This window comes from Tachyglossus aculeatus, chromosome 13 (assembly GCF_015852505.1).
Source record: "Tachyglossus aculeatus isolate mTacAcu1 chromosome 13, mTacAcu1.pri, whole genome shotgun sequence".
In the NCBI taxonomy this organism is placed as follows: domain Eukaryota; kingdom Metazoa; phylum Chordata; class Mammalia; order Monotremata; family Tachyglossidae; genus Tachyglossus; species Tachyglossus aculeatus.
Genome location: NC_052078.1, coordinates 4,736,775 through 4,759,861, shown reverse-complemented (window position 1 = coordinate 4,759,861; position 23,087 = coordinate 4,736,775). Strand labels below are relative to the sequence as shown.

The window sequence follows — 23,087 nt, the reverse complement described above, 5'->3', positions numbered from 1 at the left end:
AATCCCTTTATACAGATGAGGTAACTGAGGCAAGTGAAGTGAAGTGCCCAGGGTTACACAGCAGACAAGTGCCAGAGCCAGGATTAGAGCCCAGGCCGGTTCTCTGTCCACTAGGCCAAGCTGCTTCTCTGTTTCAAATCAAACAGTGGTGGGTTGTTCTTAGGCAGGGGCATGCCCAATTTGGGTCAGTTTCCCAAGGCAGCCTTTGTTCAGATGACAAATATTTATGAAACGCTCTGGGTTCAAGAGCATGGAGAAGCAGGGTGGCTCAGCAGCAAGAGCACGGGCTTGGGAGTCAGAGGTCATGGGTTCTAATCCTGACTCTGCCACATGTCTGCTGTGTGACTTATGTTGCCAACTTGCACTTCCCAAGCGCTTAGTACAGTGCTCGGCACACAGTAAGCACTCAATAATTACAATTGAATGAATGAATGACTTTGGGCAAGTCACTTAACTTCTCTGAGCCTCAGTTACCTTATCTGTAAAATGGGGATTAAGACTGAGCCCCACATGGGACAACCTGGTCACCTTATATCTCCCAGCACTTAGAACAGTGCTTTGCACATAGCACTTGAACAAATGCCATCATCATCATTATTATTATTATGGAGAGAAAATTGCTGCTTTGGGTGGAGCTGGAAGGGAGAGCCCGGGTGGTGACCACTTCGAAAATTGTAGCCAATAATAATAATAACGATGGCATTTATTAAGCTCTTACTGTGTGCAATGCACTGTTCTAAGCGCTAGAGAGGTTACAAGGTGATCAGGTTGTCCCACGTAGGGCTCACAGTCTTAATCCCCATTTTACAGATGAGGTAACTGAGGCACAAAGAAGTGACTTGCCCGAAGTCACACAGCTGACAATTGGCAGAGTCAGAATTTGAACCCATGACCTCTGACTCCAAAGCCCGGGCTCTTTCCACTGAGCCACGCTGCAATGCCATCTAGTTTTCTGGGGCACAGAATGGAATGGCCGGTGCCCAGGAAGGGGCAGGTACAGGCTAGGTCCCCACCTTTCATTCATATTTACTGAGTACTTACTGTGCAAAGCACCATACTAAGCGCTTGCACCATGGCCCTGCAGCCTTGCAATAGGCACAGCTGTCCTCTGTGGAGTCTAGATGGGCTTCACTCCCTAGCCCCTCCCTTCGTAGGTGCTCCTCGTTCTGACACACCTGAGGCAGGTAGGCTACTCTCCCATAAGCGGGATCCAGGGGAGAGGGAAGGGGAGGACCACTTCACCTCAGCCCAGTCTTGTCCGGCATGAGTCCCGAGGGTGGTCAGCAGCAACAGCAACCACAACGACCTCGGGCTCGAGGCGACAGGCGGCCAAAACGCAGAACAAGACGCAAGGAAACGTACTCGGTGTACATCTACAAGGTGCTGAAACAGGTAGGAGCCACACAGGGTGGACATAAGGCAGGGAGCCCGGTGTCTTGGAGACCCCCTGGGCTGGCCTGAGACACGATAGCTGACAACATCCTCCACCCCTTGGGTGCTTGGTTGGGAGGGTCTATTGGATTCTTGCTTCCACGTGTCACTGGGTTTTTTTCTGTAACGAGACTCAACAAAACTACATTTGGGGTGTAAATAGAGCCTCTAATTTTACACTCTCCTTGTCCCCTGCCTGTAATTTATTTTAATGTCTTGCCCTCTAGACTGTAAAATCCTTGCAGGCAGGGAACTTGTCTATCATCATCATTATCATCAATCGTATTTATTGAGCGCTTACTGTGGGCAGAGCACTGTACTAAGCGCTTGGGAAGTCCAAGTTGGCAACATATAGAGACAGTCCCTACCCAACAGCGGGCTCACAGTCTAAAAGGGGGAGACAGAGAACAAAACCAAACATACTAACAAAATAAAATAAGTAGAATAGATATGTACAAGTAAAATCGATAAATAAATAGAGTAATAAATATGTACAAACATATATACATATATACAGGTGCTGTGGGGAAGGGAAGGAGGTAAGGAGGGGGGATGGAGGGGGGAGAGGAAGGAAGGGGCTCAGTCTGGGAAGGCCTCCTGGAGGAGGTGAGCTCTCAATAGGGCCTTGAAGGGAGGAAGAGAGCTAGCTTCTATCGATCGAATCTATCGATTCTAGTGTATTTGTTACCCAAATGTCTAGTCAGTGCTCAGCACACAGTAACTATTCAGCAGTTGATTGGGCCTTCTCAGTCCCTACTGCGCCTCTTTCACTCTGTAACCTAAGCCCGTATTATCCAATTGCCCCCTTCCTGCCACCCCCCCATCCAGTTTTTTTTTATGGTATTTAAATGCTGTGTCAAACACTGTTCATAAGTGCTGGAATCAATTAGTCATGTTCTTATTGTGCACTAAGTATTTGAGAATGCAATAGAATAGGTAACAGTTGTAATTGTGGTATTTGTTAAGGGCTTACTATGTGCCAGGCACTGTATTTAGCAGTGGGGTGGATACAAGCCAATTGGGTTGGAAACAGTCCCGGTCCCACATGGGCTCACCGTTTCAATCCCCATTTTACAGATGAGGTAACCGAGTTACAGTGAAGTCATTTTGCCCTAAGCCACACAGCGGACAAGCGGCAGAGCAGGGGTTAGAATTCATGACCTTTTGATTTCCAGGCCTGTCCTCTGTTCACTACATCATGCTGTTTCTCCAGATAGGTTCCCTGCCCATAGTGGGTTTACAATCTGGCCTCGGGGGTCTTGCAGGGAAAATGTTTGGTGCTGCGGTTAGAGGAAGAGATGGAGGGGCTTGGGCTGAGAAGTGCCCCTCACTTTGGGGGTTGGGGGGTGTCAAAATTTAGGTGGCCTGAGGTCTCGTTCTTGGCTCCCCATGGGTGAAGCGTGGAGGCTTTTTCTGGCTCACTCAGAGTCTCCAGTCCAGAGGGGGTGGAATAAAGACACAGCTGGTCAGTGAGGCCAGGAAAAGGAAGAAACTCAAGTTCTCAAGAGAAGCAGCGTGGCCTAGTTGATGGAACATGGGCTTGAGAGTCAGAAGGAATTGGGTTCTAATCCCACCTCTGCCACATGTCTGATGTGTGACCTTGGGCAAGTAACTTCTTCTCTGTGCCTGGTACCTCATCTGCAAAATAGGGATGAATATGGTGAGTCCCATGGGAGACATGGACTGTGTCCAACCTGATCAGCTTGTATTCATTCATTCATTCATTCAATCGTATTTATTGAGTGCTTACTGTGTGCAGAGCACTGCACTAAGCGCTTGGGAAGTACAAGTTGGCAACATATAGAGACGGTCCGTACCCAACAGTGGGCTCATGGGCTAGAAGGGGGAGACAGACAACGAAACAAAACATATTAACTAAATAAAATAAATAGAATAGTAAATATGTACAAGTAAAATAGAGTAATAAATCTGTACAAATATATAAACAAGTGCTTTGGGGGAGGGGAAGGAGGTAGGGCGGGGAGAAGGGGGAGAAGAAAGAGGGGGCTCCGTCTGGGAAGGCCTCCTGGAGGAGGTGAGCTTTCAGTAGGGCTTTGAAGAGAGGAAGAGAGCTAGCTTGTTCAGGTGTGCAGAGGGAGGGCATTCCAGGCCAGGGGGAGGACGTGGGCCGGGGGTCGACGGCAGAACAGGCGAGAACAAGGCACAGTGAGGAGATTAGCGGCAGAGGAGCGGAGGGTGCGGGCTGGGCTGGAGAAAGAAAGAAGAGAGGTGAGGTAGGAGGGGGCGAGGTGATGGACAGCCTTGAAGCTGAGAGTGAGAAGTTTTTGCCTGATACGTAGGTTGATTGGTAGCCACTGGAAATTTTTGAGGAGTGGAGTAACATGCCCAGAGCGCTTCTGCACAAAGATGATCTGGGCAGCGGTGTGAAGTATAGATTGAAGTGGGGAGAGACAGGTGGATGTATCTACCCCAGTGCTTAGTGCAGTGCCTGGCACATAGTAAGCACTTTACAACTAACATTAAAAAAAAAATTCTGCCCAAGTCCCTCATCAGGTGGAGGGTGGCAAATGAGTCACTATTTCACATTGGCTGCTGCCCACTAAAGAAAAAAACTGAGCAGAAACTGCAGCAGAAGGGATGCAAGTTAGACAGAATATGTCTGTAAAACATTCATTCATTGTTGCATTTATTGAGCGCTTACTGTGTGCAGAGCACTGTACTAAGCGCTTGGGAAGTCCAAGTTGGCAACATATAAAGACAGTCCCTACCCAACAGTGGGCTCACAGTATAGAAGGGGGAGACAGAGAACAAAACAAAACATGAAACAGACCTCCTGTGGACTCTTTGGCCCCTCCCCTAACCAGATGTGGCTTCTTGTTGCTTCCTGCTACACAGGGAGCTGTCTTCTATATATATATATATTTATTTATTTATTTATTAGCTTATCCATGTATGTATATGTGTGTGTGTGTGTATATATACACACACACACGTGCAGCCTCATCCCCAGGAGATGGATATGTGGTTTCCTTGTTCCTCCCATTCTTTGGCCTCCTGACTCCCCTTCCCTCCTGCCCCCCACTCTAGGTGCACCCCGACACTGGCATCTCCTCCAAAGCCATGAGCATCATGAACTCGTTCGTCAACGACGTGTTCGAGCAGCTGGCTGGGGAAGCAGCCCGGTTGGCCCAGTACCTGGGCCGCTCCACGCTGACCTCCCGCGAGGTCCAGACGGCCGTGCGCCTGCTGCTGCCCGGGGAGCTGGCCAAGCATGCCGTGTCTGAGGGCACCAAGGCCGTCACCAAATACACCAGCTCCAAGTGACCCGCCGGCTGACCCTCAAGGGCTGGGGAGAGACAGCTGGGTTGAGGGGGAAGGCAGAACTACAATAAAGAATCAAATGACTGCCTGGGTCAGAGGTACTGTTGGAGGTGTTGGGCAAAGTGGGTGGGCTGGGTCTTCCCCTCTCGGTGCCCATGAGGCCAGTGGCTCACACCCTTCTATTACCCTACCCTCAAACTCCCCTATTCCATATACAAACCCACCAACCCCATCTCAGATCCAGAGAATCCCCCATCTTCCTGATTCAGTTCAATAATAAGGGCATTTATTAAGCGCTTACTATATGCAAAGCACTGTTCTAAGCGCTGGGGAGTTTACAAGGTGATCAGGTTGTCCCACGTGGGGCTCACAGTCTTAATCCCCATTTTACAGATGAGGTCACTGAGGCCCAGAGAAGTTAAGCGACTTGCCCAAGGTCACACAGCTGACAAATGGCAGAGCTGGGATTTGAACCCATGATCTCTGACTCCAAAGCCCGGGCTCTTTCCACTGAGCCACGCTGCTGCTTCTTCAGGCACGATTCTTTGCTTTCTTGTCTTCATCTCTGGACTCATCTGGGCCTGAGCATGGCTCTTGGGTGGTGGACAGAATGGGCAGTCAATGATATTTGAGCATTTACTAGGGGCAGAGCACGAAAGAATTAGCAGGCACATTTTCCTGCCTATAAGGAGCTCATGGTTCTGCTTCCCTGATGAGTTCTGCTGCTGCAAGGGAGGGGGCCTGGGGCAAAGTCTGTCCCTGCCTCTGGATTCCTCCCGCCTCCCCAGTGGAGACTCTTTGGGAGGCCTATAGGAAGCTTGTAGGGTGGGGGCAAAGAAAACTGCATTTAAGGGAGGAGTTCAACAAATAACTCCTACTTCTACACAGAGCACCCAGGACTGGGCAGAGTACTCTATAATAGAGTTAGTGATAACTGCGGTGCTTGTTAGATCATCATCATCATCAATCGTACTGAGTGCTTACTGTGTGCAGAGCACTGTACTAAGCGCTTGGGAAGTACAAATTGGCAACATATAGCGACAGTCCCTACCCAACAGTGGGCTCACAGTCTAAAAGGGGGAGACAGAACAAAACCAAACATACTAACAAAATAAAATAGAATAGATATGTACAAGTAAAATAAATAGAGTAATAAAATAAATAGAGTAATACATGTTTTCTAGGTGCCAAGCACTGTATTACGCACTGGGGTTGATATCATCAGAAAAATTGAACACAGTCCCTGTTCCACAAAGGGCTCACAGTCTAGGCAGGAACAGGATTTAATCCCCATTTTTGCAGTTGAGGGAGCAGGTTCAGGAAAAGTGATTTGCCCAAGGTCATACAGCAGGCATATCAATCAACTGTATTCAAATTGTATTTGAGTACTTGATGAGTGCAAAGCACTGTACTAAGCACTTGGTAGAGTAAAATATAATAGAGTTGGGAGATGTGTTCCCTGCCCACAATGTCCTTACAGTTTCTGGCTTTGCCACTTGCCTGCTGTGTGTCCTTGGGCAAAGTTGCTTCACTTCTCTGTGCCTCAGTTGTCTTGCCTGTAAAATGGAGATTGAGACTTTGAGCCCCATGTGGGATAGGGATTGTGTCCAACCCAATTAGCTTGTATCCACCCCAGCGCTTTGTACAGTGCCTGGCACATAGTAAGTGCTTAACAAATGCTATAATTTTTATTATTGCAGAGTTAGGATTAGAATCTAGGCCTGCTGCTTCTGTTATGTTAAGGGCTTATCATCAATTAATGGTATTTATTGAGGGCTTACTCTGGGGAGAGCAGTGTACTAATGCCTCATCTGATGGCCCATGGCTATTTGGAAATGTACAGCTGAAACTCTTGAGGCTACACTCCCCCCACCCCTTCTGAGCCTGCCTCCTCTAGGAAGTCACCCAGGTTAAACTTAAGGCGATCTTCCATTCAGCTGCCCACTATGGGGAGGTGGTGAATCAGGGATGGAACCCTTGAGGGTTTCCATGGAAATGGTAAACACCGAGCTGGGAGCCGGCACAGCACCATGTCAGAGGGGTGAGTGGGGCAGGGAACCCAAAGCTTCCTGGTTTCCAATCGATGGTATTTACTGTGTGCTTACTGTGCAGAGCACTGGAGAGAGTACAATACAACAGAGGGGGTTGAATTGGTCTCCACCTGCAGCTCTGTGGGGTCCTGACCCTTGACCCCTGCCCTATCACTCTGACCCCCCAACTCTTCCACTCCGGACGCCTGCTGCCCCCCCATCCCCACATTTGATCATCATCATCAATCGTATTTATTGAGCGCTTACTATATGCAGAGCACTGTACTAAGCGCTTGGGAAGTACAAATTGGCAACATATAGAGACAGTCCCTACCCAACAGTGGGCTCACAGTCTAAAAGGGGGAGACAGAGAACAAAACCAAACATACTAACAAAGTAAAATAAATAGAATAGCTATCTACAAGTAAAATAAATAGAGTAATAAATATGTACAAACATATATACAGGTCTCTCCCCTTTTTGATCTCTCTCTCCCCTGTCCCCCCCTATCCTCCCCACCCACCCGCCCCCCCAGGGCCTACCAGCAGGTTTGGGCCCAGTCCCACATGGCCCTCCAGGAGCTCCTGTCCCAAGAGCTGCCCCCTCCTGCCCCCGTGCCCGAGCGAGATCGGTCCTCCTTCGTGCACACCCTCTCCTTGCTCTTCCTGCGCTACCTGGGGCTGCTGCGGAGACTGGACAGCGTGTACGACCAGCTCGTGCAGCCTCAGAAGCGGCGGCTGGTGCGGCGACTCCTGGACGGGATCATCGGGCGCGTCCTGGAGCTGAAGGAGGAGATGGTGGAGGCGGAGCTCACTGAGTACCCTTGCCTGGACACTGTGCTGCACGACATGAAACTGACCCCGGTACCTAGGGAGGGCTGGGAAGGGATGGAGGTTAGACGATGGGGGGAACTTCCTGATCTGGGAGGATAGATCAGCTAGAGCAGCCTCTGGAAGGCCTGACCAACCCCATCAACCATGCCAGGCTGGAGGTGCCCCACAGGGGTAGAGATACTAGTAATCCCACCAGCCACAAGGCATGGAGGGAGAGGAGAAACTGTGAAAAGCAGAGTGGCTTTCTACAAACACCATGGACCTGGGGGAGCCAGAGGACCTGTGCTCTAATTCCACTTCTGCCAGTTTTTGGTTTTTTAAAATAATTGTCAGTCAATTTGACAAATTGAGCGGTTACTGTTAGTAGACCATCATACTAAACGCTTGGGAGATTACAATAGAACAATATAACCGACACATTCGCTGCCCACTGCGAGCTTACTGTCTAGAGGGGGAGAGAGACGCTAATATAAATAAAATTACAGATATGTACATAAGTGCTGTGGGGCCGGGAGGAGGGGAATAAGTCAGGACAGCGCAGAAAGGAGGTAAAGAAAAGGAGGGCTTATTATGTGTAAACACTGTTCGAAGCACTGGGGTAGATATAAATTAAGTAGGGTGTACACAGTCTCTGTCCCACAAAGGGCTCACACCCAAAGTACGGCTGTGTGACCTTGGGTAAGTCACTTCACTTCTCTGTGCCTCAGTCACCTCATCTGTCAAATGGATGAAACAATAAGCCCCGTGTGGGACATGAACTGTGTCCAACCTGATTATCTTGTCTCTACCCAGAGTTTAGTACAGTGCCTGAGACATAGCTCCTAACAAGTGCCATTTAAAAAAAATAAAGTTGGGGCCGTAGGTTCTGCTAAGGGGAAGGAGTCTTATTTTAAGATTTAAAACAGGGACACTGTTCTAAGCAGGGGTGGGGATGAAGGAGAGGGTCCCAGGGGACAAATTCTCACCAGTGGCCAGGAGCCGAAGTGAGGGTGGGAAGAAAATAAAACATCACCTTCCTTCAGCGTAGGGGAGAAAGCTTGTGGGCAGGGAATGTGTCTGTTTTTATATTGTACTCTCCCAAGCACTTAGTACAGTGTTCTGCACACGTCAAGCACTCAATAACTATGACTGAATGAATGAATGGGCAAAAGCCACCATCACCACTCCCTGAGTCAGGACTTGGAGGGGAGCGGGGGCTGGCAGAGCACCCCAAGGACAGGGGAAAGGACAGAAGCGACCACTATAAGTCACTGTGGGCTCTCCCAATCCCTCCTGGCTCTGGCTGAAGGTAGGATGGACTGGTGGGAGGAAGCCCCCCTGACTCTTGACCCCTGATCTTCCACCTCACCCCCTAAAGGTCGACTTGGAGATCCCGATCCCCAAATACTTCTTGGTTGAGCAGGAAAAAGCGCTGAAGAACCGGGAGCTCTTGCTGATGGATATCTTGCAGAGAATGGTGCCCCAGCAACCCCTCTGGGTGAGGCAGAGAGAACCCCACCCCAGTCTCCCACCCCTGACCCCTCCACCCCCTTCCCAATCATCTCCAGAAGTTGACAGGAGACTTCCCTGGTCTGAAAGCACCTGGACTTGTGGGGAAGCAGCATAACCTAGTGGAAAGAGCCCGGGGTTGGGAGTCAGAGAGACCTGGGTTCTAATCCTAGCTCTGACATTTGCCTGCTGTGTGACCTTAGGCAAGTCGCTTAATTTCTCTGTGCCTCAATTGCCTCAGCTGTAAACTGGGGATTAGGATTGTGAGCCCTACGTGGGATATGAACTGTGTCCAACTTGATTAGCTTGTATCTACCCCAGACCTTAGTACAGTGCTTGGCACATAGCAAACGCTTAACAAATACCATTTAAAAAACAAAAAACAGGTAGAGAAGCAGCAGGGCTCAGTTTAAAGAGTATGGGCTTGGGAGTCAGAGGTCATCATCATCAATCATCAATCGTATTTATTGAGCACTTACTATGTGCAGAGCACTGTACTAAGCGCTTGGGAAGTACAAATTGGCAACATATAGAGACAGTCCCTACCCAACAGTGGGCTCACAGTCTAAAAGTTCGAATCCTGACTCTGCCACTTGTCAGCTGTGTGACCTTGGGCAAGCCACTTAACTTCTCTGTGCCTCAGTTACCTCATCTGTAAAATGGGGATTAAGACTGGTGAGCCCCATGTGGAACAACCTGATCACCTTGTATCCCCCCAGCGCTTAGAACAGCGCTTTGCACATAGTAACTGCTTAACAAATACCATCATTATTATTATTATTATACTACGATTTTTATGAATGGTAGCCAGAAGCAACGGGCGCGGTAGCCAGACCTGCCCCGGCCTGCCCTGACTCTGATGCCTGCCCCTCCAGGGCACTTCCGCCATGTGCCAATCAGAGGCGATAGCTCTGATCCAGCGGGCAGAGCGGGCCCGGCAGGGACGACTCCGGGCCCACTTCATGAAGGACATCCGGAAGAGTGAGGAACGGGAGCGGCGGGCCCGGGAGAGGGTGGCCAAGGAGTGCAGCCATGAGGAGGCTGCTCTTTGCATCCAGAAGGTAGTCCCAGCGGCTCCGGGAAGTCCTCCCTACGGGGCTGGAGGGAGGAGGCCCGGAGCTGACCTCTGATTCCCCCTGCCAACTCCAGGTGTGGAAGGGGTTTCTGCAGCGGAAGCTCACCAAGCTGGAGCGGCAGATGGAGATGGAGTTCATCGGCATGGTCAGCAAGCCCTCAGCCTGCCTGGGTCAATCAGTTAATATTCATCAGTCAATCGGCAGGGCCAGGAGCCCCCTAGGCCCCCAAGCCTTAGGCTGGAACGTGGGTCCGGACCCACTACATAGGCTGGGCTGGGGGTCTTGGACACTGGGCTTTTTCCTTTAAGGGACCCCACGCTGGAGTTCCCACCAAGACCCCTCAACACCCCTTCCAAGGGCCATGGAGGGGAGTGAAGTGGTGGGGGGTTGGGAAGGGCCACAGATAAGTGGGGGATAGGGCTGGGGCGGGTCGGGAGGGCCACAGAGAGGTGGGGGTGAGGATGGGTAGGAAGGACCACAGGTGGGGGGCCCGCGGTGGAGTAGGGTCGGAGGCTGGAGTGGATGGGGCCTCGGGGGGAAATAGAGGCAGAGCCAGGGGAGGGCGGGGCTTGTCATGGGAAGGGTGGGGCCTATGGAGGGAAAAGCAGTGTGGCTTAGTGGCAAAAGTCACTTGGGAAGCAGAGGTCATGGGTTCTAATCCTAGCTCTGCCACTTAGCTGTGGGACTTTGGGCAATTCACTTCACTTCTCCGTGCCTGTTACCTTATCTGTAAAATGGAGATCCGATCTGCCACTTGTCAGCTGCGTGACCTTGGGCAAGCCACTTAACTTCTCTGTGCCTCGGTTACCTCATCTGTAACATGGGGATTAAGACTGGTGAGCCCCATGTGGAACAACCTGATCAATCAATCAATCGTATTTATTGAGCGCTTACTGTGTGCAGAGCACTGTACTAAGCGCTTGGGAAGTACAAGTTGGCAACATATAGAGACAGTCCCTACCCAACAGTGGGCTCACAGTCTAGTCTGATCACCTTGTATCCCCATGTAAAATGGGGATTAAGACTGTGAGCCCCATGTGGGGCAACCTGATTACCTTGTATCCCCCCAGCACTTAGAACAGTGCTTGGCACATAGTAAGTAAGTGCTTAACAAATGCCATCATTATTATTATTATTGGTAGTTAGAGGTCGTGGGTTCTAATCCCGCCTCAGCCGCTTGTCAGCTGCGTGACCCTGGGCAAGTCAGTTCACATCTCTGTGCCTCCGTTCCCTCATCTGTAAAGTGGGGAGGAAGACTGGGAGCCCCACGTGGGACAACCTGTTGACCTTGTATCTAGCCTAGCGTTTAGAACAGTGCTTGGCACTTAGTGAGCGCTTAACAAAAGCCATCATCATTTAAATAAGGGCGGGGCCTACGGGGGAAAATAACGGGCGGGGGCCGGGCGCGCTAGGTGAGGAATGAGCCGGGGCCGGCCGGGGCCCATCAGCAGTGTGAGCTCAGCGTTTTCAGTAATTGTCTCTGCGCAGAGTGATATTTAAAATACATTTGGGAGTCAATGAGGCGGGAAAGTGGCTGCGAGTACGACTGCCGACACGGAGCTGCTGCTGGGGAGGGTGGGGGGACAGACAGGGCGGGGGGCGGGCAGGGAGCCGGCCCAGATGCATCTCGCAAACTCATTATCAGAGTAATTTACAGAGACGAATTTCGGCTCCGAACGCAATTTCTCCTGATGCCGCCTTTGCTGCCCGCCTAATGTGTGCGAGTGTGTTTGGAGAGTATATGTGTGTGTGTGTGTATGCCTGGCAGCCCCCTCCCCCCTGTTTCCAAGTTCCCCCTCTTCTCGAGGGTCCGGCCAGTCCTAGCCTCTCCGCCCCTCACCCTCCTGTCTGTTGGATTGCCCTCTCCCAAGCGCTTAGGGCAGTGTCGTGCACACGGTAAGCGTTGAAAAAATAGGGTTGAGAGGCCTTATGCTCACCCCAGGCGGCGGGGCCCGGCCTGGTGGGTCCTTCGGGGGCACAGCTGCGGGTGCAAATCGGGGAGGAGCAGAAGCGACTCCGGCAGGCGGAGGAGGAGGAGGAATACCAGCTGCAGTTGGACCAGGTGCGAAACTTCGTGCTGCAAGCCGAGGGCTCCGAAATCCGCGAGGAGATGAAGGAGAACATCCGCCAGTGGTTCATCGAATGCCAGTCCGTGCCCACCCTCGCCCCTCGTCCCTCCCTGCTCCCTCCTCTCATCATCATCATCATAATGATGCTATCTGTTGAGCGCTTACTCTGTGCCAAGCACTGCTGAGTGCTGGGGGAGATACAAGGTTACCAGGTTGTCCCACGTGGGGCCCCCAGTCTTCATCCCCATTTGACAGTTGAGGGAACTGAGGCGCGGAGAAGTGAAGTGACTGGCCTAAAGTCACCCAGCTGACAAGTGGCAGAGCCGGGATTAGAACCCACGACCTCTGAGTCCCAAGCCCGGGCTCTTTCCACTAAGCCAGGGCTTAGAATGGTGCTTGACACATAGTAAGCGCTTAACAAATACCAACATTATTATTAAGCACTAACTGTGTGCCAGGCACTGTACTAAGCACAGGGGTGGAGGCAAGCAAATCCCATCCCTGTCCCATGTGGGGCTCATGGCATCAATCCCCGTTTGACAGATGAGATCAATCAAACAATCGTATTTATTGAGCGCTTACTGATCACTGAGGCCCGGAGAAGTGACTTGCCCAAGGTCAAACAGCAGACAAGTGGGGGAGCCGGGATTAGAACCAATGACCTCCTGACTCTCAGGCCCGTGCTCTAACCACTACGCCAAGCTGCTTCTCTGCTCCCCAGAATGTGTCTGTGTATAACAGAATGTGTCATTCATTCATTGTCATATTTATTGAGCTCTTACTGTGTGTAAAGCACTGCGCTTGGGAGAGTATGATACAACAGCAAATGGACACACACCCTGCTCACTGATGAGTTAGTCAGTGTGTCTGCTATATTGTTTTGTAGTGTCCTCTCCCAAATGCTGAGTACAGTGCTTTGCACACAGTAAGCGGTCAATAAATACGATTAACTGACTGCCTCTAGCCTATCCCAAATGCCTTCATTGCCCTGAGAGTAGCAGCTGGTGCCAATTCCCATACCTGGGCAGGCCTAGGCACTACCCAAATGGAGGGGCAGAGCCCACCATCCCTATGCCCCATCCATCTCCCTCTTCATGCCACCTCCCATCCCATGTTTCCCCCACTTCCTGCCCATCCCATAGATCCTCCTCCTCCTTCCCTATGCCTGCTCACATCTATCCAACCGTCCCTCTGTTCATTCAGTCACCTCACTGGCAAGTTCCCCGAGTACCCGGACGAAGAGATCGGTGGTTCCCAAGTGCTCTTTTTGGAGAAGACTCCGGACCAGGTACCAAATGCTTTGTACAGTGCTCTGCACACAGAAGCCACTCAATAAATACGATTAATTGATTGAGAGGCACTTGCAGGAGGGCGGGGCTGCCCCCGGGGAAGGGCAGGGGCAGAGGAGGATGCCCAGGGGAGGCTGGAGTGACGGTGACCCAACCCACCCCCCCACCAAAAGCCCGGTGCCCACACGATTCCAACATCCTGCAGTTCCCTGGTCCTCAGGGCCTCCACCCGACTTCACCCCCGGAGGCTCTGAAGTTGGGAAGATGCAGAGTCTGAGACTGAATTCCCCATCACCCCCGGGTCCAGGTGAGAATTGAGCTGGATCACCTGAAGGAGGAGGAGGATGACAAAAAGAAGGAGAAGGAAAAATCAAAGGAAAAAGAAAAATCGAAAGAGAAAGAAAAACCAGAGAAAGAGAAGAAGAAAAAGGAGGAGGAAGGGAAGCCAGGGAAGGCCAAGAAGGGGGTGAGTGAGACATCCGGGAGGGTGCAGGTCGGAGAGGGGAAAGGCCATGTGAGGAGGGAAGGAGGGGGTGCCGGAGCAGGGCTTCGGGAAGAAGAGATTTTTCTGTTCCAGGAGGAAGAGACCATGCTGAAAATGGCACCGTCCAAATTTCTGCCAGGCATCAGCACTGTGCACGAGGAGTATATGAGTGAGAGGCCTGGAGGGAAAAGTTGGGGAAAATTGGGGAGGGCCTACCTAGGTGAGAAGGTCTGGGTGTGATACTCGGTCTTGAGGTTTCCCAGCATCAAGAAGACACCAGGTGGGTGCCGAGGGGAGGCTGGGGACCCCCGGTGCTGGGGAGGTGAGTAGGTAGGTTTCTGATCCGTCCAGTTTATCATTAATTTATCAATAGAAGCAGCGCGACCTGATGGGTAGAGCACGGGCCTGAGAATCAATAGGACCTGGGTTCTAATTCCAGCTCTGCCCCTTGTCTGCTGTGTAACCTTGGGCACTTCAGTTCACTTCTCTGTGCTCAGTTACCTCATCCATAAAATGGGGATTAAGACTGTGTCCAACTTTATTACCTTGTATCTACCCCAGCACTTAGAATAGTGCCTGGCACATCGTAAGTGCTTAACAAATACCATTAAAAAAATTAGTCTGGAGAGGAGATTCTTGGAGGTCGGACAGAGGAGAGGACTCTGATTTCCTGTGGCCTTCAGTCTGGCCAGGGCAGCCTGGGGAGTGGGCCCTGGGGAGCGGGTGTGGAGGGGGAGCGTCCAGCCCCCATCTGTCCCACCCTGGTTAGGGCTATGGCATCAGCTGGCAGAGGGCCCGAATCCCAGTCAGAGCCACAACACCGAGATGACCTGGGAGCTGAAGCGGAAGGAGGTGGAGGTCGAGATCCGAGTGCAGGTTGGTGGGTCGGAAGAGCAAGTGGGCCGGTGGGGACACCCCCCCGCATTCCCTATCACCCCTGCTGTGACCTTTTCTGGCCCTAGCTCCAGCCCGCCAAAAGTATTTACGAATAGTGGGAGCAGGAAAGAAGATCAAGGTTATTAACAGGAAAGGAGGCAATGTGGCCTGTTGGAAAGAACATGGACCCGGGAGCCAGGTGACCTGAGTTCTAGTCCCAGCTCTCCCATTTGCCTGCTGAGTAACCTTGGGCAAGTCACTTAAGTTCCCTGTGCCTCAGTTTCAAATAGGGATAAAATACCTGTGCTTCCTAACTCTTAGACTGAGACACTGAGAAGCAGTGTGGCTCAGTGGAAAAGAGCCCCGGCTTTGGAGTCAAAGGTCATGGGTTCAAATCCCGGCTCCGCCAATTGTCAGCTGTGTGACTTTGGGCAAGTCACTTCACTTCTCTGGGCCTCAGTTACCTCATCTGTAAAATGGGGATGAAGAATGTGAGCCTCCCGTGGGACAGCCTGATCACCTTGTATCCCCCCAGCGCTTAGAACAGTGCTTTGCACATAGTAAGCATTTAATAAATGCCATCATCATCACCTGTCTGGAACAGAGACTGTATCCAATCTGAATTTCTTGTATTGACCCCAGTGTTTGGCACACAGAAGATGCTTAATAAATACCATAGTTAATTTTTTAACATTTCTGTTAAGCCCTTATTATGTGCCAGACACTATACTAAACACTGGGGTGCATCCAAAATAATCAGGTTGGACACAGTCCCTGTCCCACCTGTGGTTCACAGTCTTAATCCCCTTTTTACAGATGAGGTAACTGAGGCAGAGGAGTGATTTACCCAAGGTCACACAAAGCAGACTACTGACAGAGCTAGGATTAGAACCTAGGTCCTTCTGACTCCTAGGCCCCAGGCCCCATCCACTAGCCCAAATCGTCTCCCTCCTCAGCTCTGCCTCACCTCCCCTTCCTCTAGCTCTGGTCTGATCTTCATCATCATCATCAATCGTATTTATTGAGCGCTTACCATGTGCAGAGCACTGTACTAAGCGCTTGGGAAGTATAAATTGGCAACATATAGAGACAGTCCCTACCCAACAGTGGGCTCACAGTCTAAAAGGGGAAGATCTCTTAATCCTTCCCCGCCTATCTCTGTCAGACTCTCATCTCTCTGCCTCCACCCCAAGCCCCATCCTCTTCTTCCTCCTGGCCGGGAAGAAGTTGGTCCAGTCCACCCTCTGCCCCGGCCCCGCTCCCCTCTCCCGCCCTCCGGCTCCCCTCTAGGTGGACGAGCTGATGCAGTACGAGCTGCGGAATCTGCGCCTGGCCGTAGATAGGGAAGAGTGGAAGACAGACAAGGAAAAGGCGAAGAGCAAGGTACCAGGGGGACCGGGATGGGTGCGGGCAAAGGGGCCTCATTCTGGGAGGGGCGAGGAGTGAGGTACTGCTGGAGAACCAGGCCGTGAGTGGAAGCAGTGTGGTCTAGTGGAAAGATAAAATGCCTGGGAGTCAGAGAACCTGGGTTCTAATCCCGGCTCTGCCAATTGCTGTTGTCTGACCTTGGGCAAGTCACTTCATTTCTCCATGCCTCGGTTTCTGCATCTGTAAAATGTGGATTTAAAACCGGTTCTCCCTCTTAGACGGTGAGCCCCCTGTGAAGTTGGGACTGCATCCAGTTTATTGACTGTATCTAGGGCGTGGCTCTGTGGAAACAGCGTGGGCTTGGGAGTCAGAGGTCGTGGGTTCTAATCCCAGCTCTGCCGCTTGTCAGCTGTGTGACTTTAGGGAAGTCACTTCACTTCTCTGTGCCTCAGTCACCTCATCTGTAAAATGGGGATTGAGACTGTGAGCCCCATGTGGGACAACCTGATTACCTTTTTATCTACCCCAGCGCTTAGAAGAGTGCTTGGCACACAGTAAGCGCTTAACAAATACCATTGTTATTATTATTACTATTACCCCAGAGCTTAGAACAGTGCTTGTCACATAGCAAGTGCTTATTATTATTATTATTTATGCCCAACTAGAAAAAAGACAAAGGGAAGACAGGAGGGAGGAAGGAGAAAGATCTCACTCCAGACAGGTGCTGGAGTGTCCCTCTCCAGGTTTCTCCAAATCCCCTTTTCATTTTATCAATCAATCGTATTTATTGAGCGCTTACTGTGTGCAGAGCACTGTACTCACTTTTACCCTCACCCAGCACCCCCCAATCCTGTCCCTTCTCAGCATCCCCCAGCCCTTCCCCCTCCCAGCATCCTCCAACCACGTCCCCTCCACTGTTGACCCTCCCTTATTCCCCTTCGCCCTCCACTCAACCCCTCTTCTCCTGAGCCCGTTCTCCGCTGCAGCCCCTCCCACCTGCACAGTCCCACTGGGGACCCCCTCCACCCCAAAGCAACTCTGTTCTCCCCTTCAGAACCCTGGAGTCTTTGTACGAAGAGCTGGTGATGCAGGGCCTCCTCAAACAAAACAAGTCGGTGAAGTTGTCGGACTATATCGGTGAGGCTCGGCCCTGGAGAGTTTACAGGGTCTGCTATTGGAGCACTTTTTCCTCCTAGAAGCAGAGTGGCCTTGTGGAAAGAGCACAGACCAGAGAGTCAGCGGACCTGGGCTCTGCCCCTTGTCAGCTGTGTGACCTTGGGCACGTCACTTAGCTTCTCTGTGCCTCAGTTACTTCATCTGTAAAATGGGGATTAAGACTGTGAGCTCAAGATGTGACTAACCTGACTATCTTGCATATACCCCAGTGTTAAGTACAGTGCCTGGCACAATAATAAGTGCTGAACAAACAGCACATTTGTAAATCATTTTATGCTTGGCTCTCCAGGTAGACTACAATGGGCAGGGAACAGGTCTATTAATTCTATTGGATTCTCATAAGCGCTTAGTACAGTGCCCTGCCCATGGTAGACACTCAATGAATACTATTGGGAAGCAGCAAGATCTAGTGGAAACAGCCCGGGCCTAGGAGTCGGAGGATGCGAGTTCTAACCCCGGTTCTACCACAAGTCTGCAGTGTGACCTTGGGAAGTCACTTCTCTGTGCCTCAGTTCCCTCATCTGTAAAATGGGGATTAAGACTGTGAGCCCAGAGAGGGATAGGAACTGTGTCCATCCCAACTATCTTGTATCTACCCCAGCGCTTAGTACGGTGCCTGACACATAGTAAGTCTTAAGAAAAATACCACATTTGCAAATCATTAAATGCTCGGCTCCCCTGCTAGACTGCAACGGGCAGGGAACGGGTCTGTTCATTCTATTGAATTCTCCTAAGTGCTTAGTACAGTGCCCTGCCTACGGCAGATGCTAAATGAGTACTATTGATTGATACCCTGTTCCCGGGGAAAGGGTCTTCCAAGCCAAGGGTGGAAAGGCCCGTCATCCCCCAGGGAATGGCTTCCTCCCCCAGGTGACTGCCTCTACCTCGGATCGCCCCTGCTGCAGGCCAAAGCGGACCCCGGACCCTCCCTGCTTGCCGTCCGACAGAACGTGGCTCTATACGGGGTCCTGCGGCTCGGTGAGTGCTGAGAACCGGGAGCGAGGGGGGCAGCCGAGGAAACTCTGGGCACAATAGGGGCAACCCCTAATGCTGGGGGCTCTCCCCCATGGCCCTTCCCTGTATACCACCCATCCCCTGCCTCACCCCAGGCTCGCTGGAGGCCCACAAGCTGGCCCCCTTGGTCCGCTCCCTGCTGCTGGCTGGCCCCGCGGGCATGGGCAAGAGAATGCTGGTACACGCCGTCTGCACAGAGACCGGCGCCAACCTGTTTGACCTGTCGCCCGACAACTTGGTGGGGAAATACCCGGGCAAGAGTGGGCTGCAGATGATGTTGCACATGGTCTTCAAGGTCAGGCAGGGGGTCGCAGCCCCCCGCCCCAGTCCCCCGAGACTCATCCGCCTCCCAGGACAGACCGTTTACTCTGCCCAGAGCCATCACCTCCAGGAGGTCGATCAATCAGTCAATCGTATTTATTGAGCGCTTACTTTGTGCAGAGGACCATACTGAGCGCTTGGGAGAGTCCAACAAAGCAATATGACAGACACATTCCCTGCCCTCAACGAATTCACAGTCTAGAGGGGGAGACAGGCATTAATATAAGTAAATTATAGATGCAGACATAAGTGCTGTGGGGCTGGTGGAGAGTGGTGAATAAAGGGAGCAAGTCAGGGCGACGCAGAAAGGAGTGGGAGATGAGGAAAGGAAGGTTTAGTGGGGGAAGGCCTCTTGCAAGAGATGTGCCTTCAATAAGGTTTTGAAGGTGGGGCGAGTGAATGTCTGTCGGATTTGAGGAGGGATGGTCTTCCAGGCCAGAGGCAGGATGAGAGCGGGAAGTCCGCGGTGAGATAGAAAGTATCCAGGTTGGCATTAGAGGAGAGAAATGTGCATGCTGGGCTGTACTAGGAGAGTAGTGAGGTGAAGTAGGAGGGGGCAAGGTGATGACAATAACCCAACAGTCTCCCAGAGGGTTCCCACCCAGCAGGCCCCGAGTCCCCTCCTGGCAGCACATCGGGTCGTGGGGAGAGCATGAGTGGTCCCAGGAAGAGCCTGAACCTCTGATCTGTGAATTCTGACCTCTCACCGGAACAGGTGGCGCGGCTCCTGCAGCCCTCCGTGATCTGGGTCGGGAACGCAGAGAAGATGTTTTATAAGAAGGTCCCCAAGGAAGAGAAGGAGGTCAGAAGCAGCGGGGGCCAGAAGTCAGTCAGTCAGTCAATTGTATTTATTGAGCGCTTACTGTGTGCAGAGCACTGTATTAAGTACTTGGGAGAGTTGCCGGACTAAGCTCCCCTTTCCTCTTCTCCCACTCCCTTCTGCCTCACCCTGTCTTGCTCTCTTTATTCATCCGCCTCCCTCCACCACCCCCCAGCCACAAAGTACTTATGTCCACATCTGCCATTTATTCGTATTAATGTCTGTCTCCCTCTCTAAATTGTAAGCTCGTTGTGGGCAGGGAATGTGTCTTTTTATTATTATATTGTACTCTCCCAAGCGCGTAGTACATTGCTCTGCACAGAGTAAGCGCTCAATAAATACAATTGAATGAATAAACATTATAATAGACGCATTCCCTGCCCACAAAGAGCTTATGTTCTGGATGGGGAAACGGATATTAATAGAAATAAATAAATTACAGAGGTGGACATAAGTGCTATGGGGCTGGGCGAGGGGGGGGGGGGCACATCCCGACCCTTGGAGGGGTCGCTGCCTGAACCCTCCCCCATTGCCCCCCATCTGGGCAGATGGACCCCAAGCGGCTGAGGAAGGACCTGCCCAAGGCCCTGCGGCTGCTACGCCCCGGCGACCGGGTGATGCTCATTGGGACGACCGATAGGCCGCAGGCCGCGGACATCAGGGCTCTGGGCCGGACCTACGAGCGGATCCTTATGCTGTTGCAGCCGGACTACGCCTCCCGCTATGGTGGGCCCGGGGGCGCCGGGGGACCCCTCTCCATCCTCCTCCTCCCCCTCCCTCTCTGTCCTCCTCCCCCACCCTCGGATCGCCTCCTCCCCTGGGCCTGGGTCCATTTCCCGGCACCCCTCCCGGCCCACAGTGATCTGGAAGCACCTGATGGAGAAGCACGGGGGCCCGCTGGCCTGCTCGCTGGACATGAGCGGACTGGCCAAGGTGTCGGACGGCTACAGCAGCGGCAGCCTGGTCCAGGCCGCTCAGGCCGTGCTCACCGAGCGCCGTCGCCTGCAGCTGCCCAGGCGACCCCTGATGCCCACCGAGTTCCTGGGGCAGCTGGCCAAGATGAATCCCGTGTACCCGGAAGAGGAAGAGGCGTTGAGGGTATCGCTGGCCCCAGAGGATGCGGGGGGAGTGACGAACACAGGGAGGGAATTGGGTCAAGTCAGTCGTATTTATTGAGCACTTGCGGTGTGCACAGCACTGTACTAAACGCTTGGGAGAGTACAATATAATATTAACAGACACATCCCCTGCCCACAACGAGCCTAGGGCCCTGGTGGAGGATGGGGAGGGTCCCCAAGGGGTGGGAGGGAAGAAGGGAGCAGGGAGTCCAGGAGAGAAAGACTGAGAGGCGAGTGGGGAACTGGAATCAATCAATCAGTGATATTTATTGAGCACCTATCATGTGCAGAGCAGTGTACTGAGCGCTTCGGAGAGGAGGCCGATGCCGTGTATCGGGAGAATATGGAGGGGAAACCGAGGGACATGGGGAGAAAGAGGACCCTCCCGATCCGTCGAGTCCCCCCCAAGGCTCTCCCAACGCCTCCCTGTCCTTCCACCCGCCAGGACTGGTACAACAAGACTCCCCTGGGCAGGAGGAGACGCACAGTGGCCCAGGAGCAGGCTGAGGCCCAGGAGATGAAGGACAAGAAAAAGAAGTGACAGATCACGCAGGAGAGAGGGTGGGGGTCCGGGTGGGAAGAGGGTGGCAGAATGGGCAAGTTTCAGGATGAAACTTGAGCTGCTTCTTCATGATTTTTCAGAAGTTGTTTGACTTACGAGACCCCCTGTTTAGATTTAAATTTCTTAGGCTTATGGCTTTAACAGTTACGGTGCCAATGTTCCTATGACTGTCTGTTGGGTCCTGTCCCTTGAGAAGCAGCAGGGCTTAGTGGGCAGAGCACGGGCCTGGGAGCCAGAAGGACCCGGGTTCTAATCCTGCCTCCGTCACATGTCTGCTGTGTGACCTTGGGCAAGTCACTTAACGTCTCTGGGCCTGTTACCTCATCTGTAAAATGGGGTTAATAATAATAATTGTGGCATTTGTTAAGCACTTACAGTGTCACTTAAGCACTGGGGTGGATTCAAGCAAAGCGGGTTGAACACAGTCCCTGTCCCACATCAGGCTCACAGTTACAATTGAGGAAACTGAGGCCCAGAGAAATGAAGTGACTTGCCCGAGGTCACACAGCAGACAAGTGGCAGACCCGGGATTAGTACCCATGACCATCTGACTCCTAGGCCTCTGCTCTCTCCATTATGCCATGCTGCTTCTCCAGAATGTGAACCCCATGTGGGACAGGGACTGTGTCCAACCTGATTTGCTCGTATCTACCCTAGTGCTTAGTACAGTGCCTGGCACATGGTAAGTGCTTAACAAATACCTCAGTTATTACTAGGGACCATTTGGCCGCGAGGACGGGGCTTGGGCCGGAAAGATGGGGGCAGTGTGGGAGCCGTGGCCGGTGTGGGGTGGCGGGGGTGAGCGGTCCCTCACGGCCCCAGGCAGCCGGAGGCACGACTGTAAATTGGGCCTAGTCCCCCTACCCTGGCCCTCAGCCCTTCCTCCCTCCGGATTGGAAACCGGCCCCCGCTTCCTCCCCCACCCCTAGACCTAGAAGGAGAGAGAGGAGGGAGACAAGGAAATAGAGTAGGACAGGGTAAAGGGTCAAAGCTGGAGGCCGCTCCCGGTAGTCCATGGGCCACTGCTCAGGCCATGGTAGTCCAGGCTGTCAGAAAGTGACTAGTGTCCAGCTCTCTGCTTGCCCCCTGCCGGTGTTGCCTCTGCCCAGATAGGAGACGGTCAGTCCTGCCTCTCTCACTCTCCCCTCCTCCCCACTGTCCTCCCCCACCCCCACCCTGGGGCCTGGCAGCTGAGACACCCTTGGCTTATTTATAGGCTCTGCCCTCACCCCTCCAGTACCCTCCTCCGTCACGGCCCGCCCCCCGCTACCCGCCCACAAGGCCCAAATGCTTCCCAGTGCCCACCCAGCTACCGGCTCCGAGCAGCTCAGAGTCCCGCTCCCCCAGGGGCCTGGTCCTTCTCCCGGAGCCGTCCCTTCCATCCCCAGCTCTGGCCCTGCCTGGTGGAAGCAAGCTCCGGGAGGGGAGCCAGGACCACCAACCATGCCCCTCTCCCCTCTCCCGAGGCTCCCTCTCCCGGGCCTCTCCCCTGTGGGGGTCCCCCTGGGTCCCCCCATCCTCCCGCAAGGCGCCCCTGCTGAGCCGGGACATGGGGCTGCAGAACGCGCTGTACACGGGGGACCTGGGCCGCCTCCAGGGCCTGTTCCCTCCGGGCAGCACTGCTGACCTGCTGCTGGAGAGCCGGGGGGCGGAGCCGCGCTGGACCTGCTACCAGATGGGTGAGAGGGGCTGGGACACCCGAGGGTGGCCTTGACCGGAGCCAGGACTCCTCTCCGTCCCCCACTGCTCCTCCCCACTCAGAACCACCGCCCCGTCCTGGAAGCTTGGCCCCTTCCCGGTGTCACGGGGTGCCCAGAATAGCAGCTGCTGCGGCGACTGCTACAAAAACC

General features: G+C 52.9%; 2 protein-coding genes across 2 annotated transcripts; both read left to right on the top strand.

Moving 5' to 3' along the window:
* Positions 1-1,245: 1,245 nt before the first annotated feature.
* Positions 1,246-4,797, top strand: LOC119936209 (late histone H2B.L4). The gene is made up of 2 exons (XM_038755685.1): positions 1,246-1,392; positions 4,480-4,797. The coding sequence occupies exons 1-2, from the start codon at positions 1,264-1,266 to the stop codon at positions 4,714-4,716; spliced, it is 366 nt and encodes a 121-aa protein (XP_038611613.1). The 5' UTR covers positions 1,246-1,263; the 3' UTR covers positions 4,717-4,797.
* Positions 4,798-6,743: 1,946 nt separating this feature from the next.
* IQCA1L (IQ motif containing with AAA domain 1 like) lies at positions 6,744-21,235 on the top strand. The gene is made up of 19 exons (XM_038755476.1): positions 6,744-6,754; positions 7,279-7,606; positions 8,934-9,053; positions 9,940-10,125; positions 10,214-10,285; positions 12,083-12,288; positions 13,413-13,497; positions 13,806-13,964; positions 14,076-14,151; positions 14,752-14,858; positions 16,149-16,241; positions 16,892-16,947; positions 17,281-17,363; positions 18,273-18,380; positions 18,512-18,711; positions 19,453-19,539; positions 20,106-20,283; positions 20,417-20,655; positions 21,121-21,235. Exons 1-19 carry the CDS (start codon positions 6,744-6,746, stop codon positions 21,214-21,216), a joined length of 2,490 nt encoding a protein of 829 aa, XP_038611404.1. The 3' UTR covers positions 21,217-21,235.
* The last annotated feature ends 1,852 nt before the right edge of the window (positions 21,236-23,087 follow it).

Excerpts from the sequence above, each read along its gene's own strand:
- LOC119936209 (XM_038755685.1), top strand. The coding sequence starts at position 1,264 with ATGAGTCCCGAGGGTGGTCAGCAGCAACAGCAACCACAACGACCTCGG. Across the intron at positions 1,393-4,479 it reads TCTACAAGGTGCTGAAACAG|GTGCACCCCGACACTGGCAT; the intron begins GTAGGAGCCACA and ends CCCCCACTCTAG.
- IQCA1L (XM_038755476.1), top strand. Across the intron at positions 12,289-13,412 it reads CAGTGGTTCATCGAATGCCA|TCACCTCACTGGCAAGTTCC; the intron begins GTCCGTGCCCAC and ends CTGTTCATTCAG. Across the intron at positions 20,284-20,416 it reads GGACTACGCCTCCCGCTATG|TGATCTGGAAGCACCTGATG; the intron begins GTGGGCCCGGGG and ends CCCGGCCCACAG.